At 41.8% G+C, this 3,329-nt stretch overlaps 1 protein-coding gene across 1 annotated transcript in view; it reads right to left on the reverse strand.

The window, feature by feature from the left end:
• LOC138959085 (P2X purinoceptor 7-like) overlaps positions 1 to 2,382 on the reverse strand; it is a 2,524-nt gene extending 142 nt beyond the window's left edge. Inside the window, exons 1-3 of the mRNA XM_070330435.1 lie at positions 1,959 to 2,382; positions 1,277 to 1,492; positions 1 to 408 (exon numbers count right to left, since the gene is read on the reverse strand). The exon at positions 1 to 408 is cut by the window's left edge and continues 142 nt beyond it. Coding sequence (XP_070186536.1) covers positions 249 to 408; positions 1,277 to 1,492; positions 1,959 to 2,077 — 495 coding nt within the window. The 5' untranslated portion in view covers positions 2,078 to 2,382 and the 3' untranslated portion in view covers positions 1 to 248. The remainder of the gene's footprint in view (positions 409 to 1,276; positions 1,493 to 1,958) is intronic.
• Between the last annotated feature and the right edge of the window lie 947 nt (positions 2,383 to 3,329).

Genomic DNA, 3,329 nt, shown 5'->3' on the forward strand with positions numbered 1-3,329 from the left:
ATTTTACTGTTGCACTTCTGTATCTTAAATATAAATATATAAACACACTTTTTCAAATCAATGTGTGGCACAAGCTGAACCAACTACAAACACACATCAAAATAGTTTTCTCGTCAATGTAATAATAATATTTATTTTCTCGTCAATGTAATAATAATATTTAATCACAATGACAATGTATTATCAATAAAATTGGAACACATAAGGATGCAAAAAATAATGGGCTGATGCTGTCATATAATGTAATATTACTCTGGGTCCCTATAACCCATGTACTGCCCATCTGCACTAGGAAACTGTTCTCTAATTCTTGCAACCGCACAAGCTGGTAAGGTGACCCTGATGTCTCTCCCCAGCCATTTCCAGACCCACCGCACAAGCACGCGGTAAGCTACATACCGATACCGCCTGGAAAGAAAAACAAGCATACAGTATTAATGACAGTATCAATCAATCAATATGAGGCTTATATCGCGCGTATTCCGTGGGTACAGTTCTAAGCGCAGGGATTTTGTAAAAAAAATTTTATGCAATTTATATCGCGCACATATTCAAGGCGCAGGGATTTATTTATGCCGTGTGAGATGGAATTTTTTTACACAATACATCACGCATTCACAACGGCCAGCAGATTGCAGACATTTTGGCGCATATCCTACTTTTCACGGCCTATTATTCCAAGTCACACGGGTATTTTGGTGGACATTTTTATCTATGCCTATACAATTTTGCCAGGAAAGACCCTTTTGTCAATCGTGGGATCTTTAACGTGCACACCCCAATGTAGTGTACACAAAGGGACCTCGGTTTTTCATCTGATCCGAAAGACATATAACGTGCGCCACACACAAGACCCTTTTGTCAATAGTGGGATCTTTAACGTGCACACCCCAATGTAGTGTACACGAAGGGACCTCGGTGTTTCGTCTCATCCGAAAGACTAGCACCCACCACCTAGGTTAGGAAAGGGGGGAGAAAATTGCTAACGCCTTGACCCAGGGTCGAACTCGCAACCTCTCGCTTCCGAGCGCAAGTGCGTTACCACTCGGCCACCCAGTCCACAGTACACAAAGTGTACAATCAGGATACTTGAAAACATTCCCCATATTGCTTTGCTCAGAATTAGCACATGCGAATAAATGAATTGTCTTGAAATAAAAATGAATATCTGACAATTAAATTTCATTTTTTTTATTTTATTATTTGTTTTTGCACATCTATGACATAAACCTATTTATAGTATCATGATTACAATTCTAAAAAAAAAATAACTTACTCATTAGCATCCTGTATAGCCCTCCCATACTGCTGGTTGTACCAGTGATAGCATGTCTCCAAGACATAGTGGTCCAAGCACACTGATCTGAAGCCAGGGTGGTCAGTGATGCAGCCCACCCCTGTGCTTACTGTCAGTGATTCCATTTCTGGAATTTCTTGACAACAGCGGCATTCTCGGATTGAGCCCATGCCTGCACAGTTTGCGCACTGACACCTGCACACACAAAATTTGATACAAGTTTAGTTCAAATTCTCTGCAGTCTACAAACTCACACAAAAAAATTGATCTACTAAGGCAGTAAAACAACTGAAATGGACAAATTCACAACCAATGGTAGTGACCATTATGTCTAGACAAAACCATAATAAATTGTTATTCCATTGGAAAATTGGTATATCCATACGTGTACTGATTTGGCTAGTTTTAGTTTTGGGGACTGCTACTAGCAATGATTGAGTGGGCATACTGACTACTCAGTAGGATGATGTTTTGACTAAAATTATAATCAGGAATGCGCATCACTTTCTGGCATGCATGAATTGCATCAAGGGTAAAAGAAGACATCGCACAAACTTTACAAATTACTGACTGCAAAACAAGCTCTACCAGAATCGATTCTATAATAGGAATATATACGAGGAAGAGTCTCACAATCACTGAATCAGTGGTAGTTTCTTACCAGTTGGTGGACATCAAACGATCGAGAGACTCGCTAAAATCGTCTCTGTCGGGTGTTTCCTCAACCTCAGCATCGGACAGCTCAGGTTCAAAACTGGTATGGTTGAAGATCGTGTTCATTCAAAACCTCAAAATCACTACCGTAGCACGATAGTTCCAGTGAAGAAACGCTGCTTGTTTCACTGTTTTCTTCATGGTCTGCCATTGCCAATACAGCTGCTGACGTCACTGCGAGGGGAGATCAGCTATGGCTGCGTTTTAGATTCTTACTTCCCTTACCCTTAATTGCAGGTATGAAAACCCACTTTCATTGATCGATATCTATTAAACCAAAGGACTTTGCTTGCCAATATTTTGCATCTGGTACTATTTAGTAATGTTCTCTCAGCAGAATTTTTTTGACCGAGCAATGTGGTTGACCTTTAATATGTCTTTAGCTGGGACAACAGTATGTTTTCAAACTTTCAAGTTGCATAGCTTAATTATTGATTTATTCAGTTAATAAATGTGTCGAAATCCAAAGGGTGGTGTCAAATTGTTGGTCTATTACTAACGCAGAAGGGGTCTACGTCGACCAAACGTGGGTGCATTTCCGGTAGGCGCACTTCCTTTTGGCGTTTTTCCTGTATACGGGGAATGCACCCGGGTGCATTTCCTGTATTGCCAGTTCACCGATCTCGCTTTAAAGTCACGTGATACATAGCCATATAATTATCGGTAAAATGTGATGTCTTTCTATCCCTGTCTATCGTTTTCTAAGAGATTCGATTCAGTGTTGCAATTTTTATGGAAGCAATCCGAAAATCCCGGCATCAAGTCCTCCTGTCGAACTGTCTATGAAGGCACGTGACGCTGAGGTGAGTCACGCGCTTGGTGCAAGATTGAGCGGTATCGTACTTTCCTACAGGGAATGCACCCGGGTTGCATTCCCGGTATACAGGAAAAACGCCTACAGGAAGTGCACCTACAGGGAATGCACCCACGTTTGGTCGACTTAGACGGCTTCCATAACGGCGCAGGATAAGAAGGCGTAAGACCGATCGGACCTGCAGTTGTCTGTCCCCACCAGGGAAACCGTTCTCTGTAGTGTTTGTGGTCATGTCTCATCCATCGAAATGTGATGACCTCACTAGTGCCTCAGCATTGGGTCATCATGTGCTGCCAGTCTTAATTCTGAGCTGTCGTACTGACTGAGTTACCCTCCTTTCCCCGCCCCCTCCCGAAAAGTAAAAGAAAAAGAAAACAAAAGAAAGCGGCAAAAACAACAAGCCCGCCGTGTGTGACTATGATCGATCATTTCCTGTCTCAGCAGTGGAGAAATCTGTGTTACAATAGCAAATAGATAAACTCAGTGCCCGGGTGACTCAGCCAT

Source organism: Littorina saxatilis, linkage group LG2, assembly GCF_037325665.1.
Source record: "Littorina saxatilis isolate snail1 linkage group LG2, US_GU_Lsax_2.0, whole genome shotgun sequence".
Taxonomy (NCBI): Eukaryota; Metazoa; Mollusca; class Gastropoda; order Littorinimorpha; family Littorinidae; genus Littorina; species Littorina saxatilis.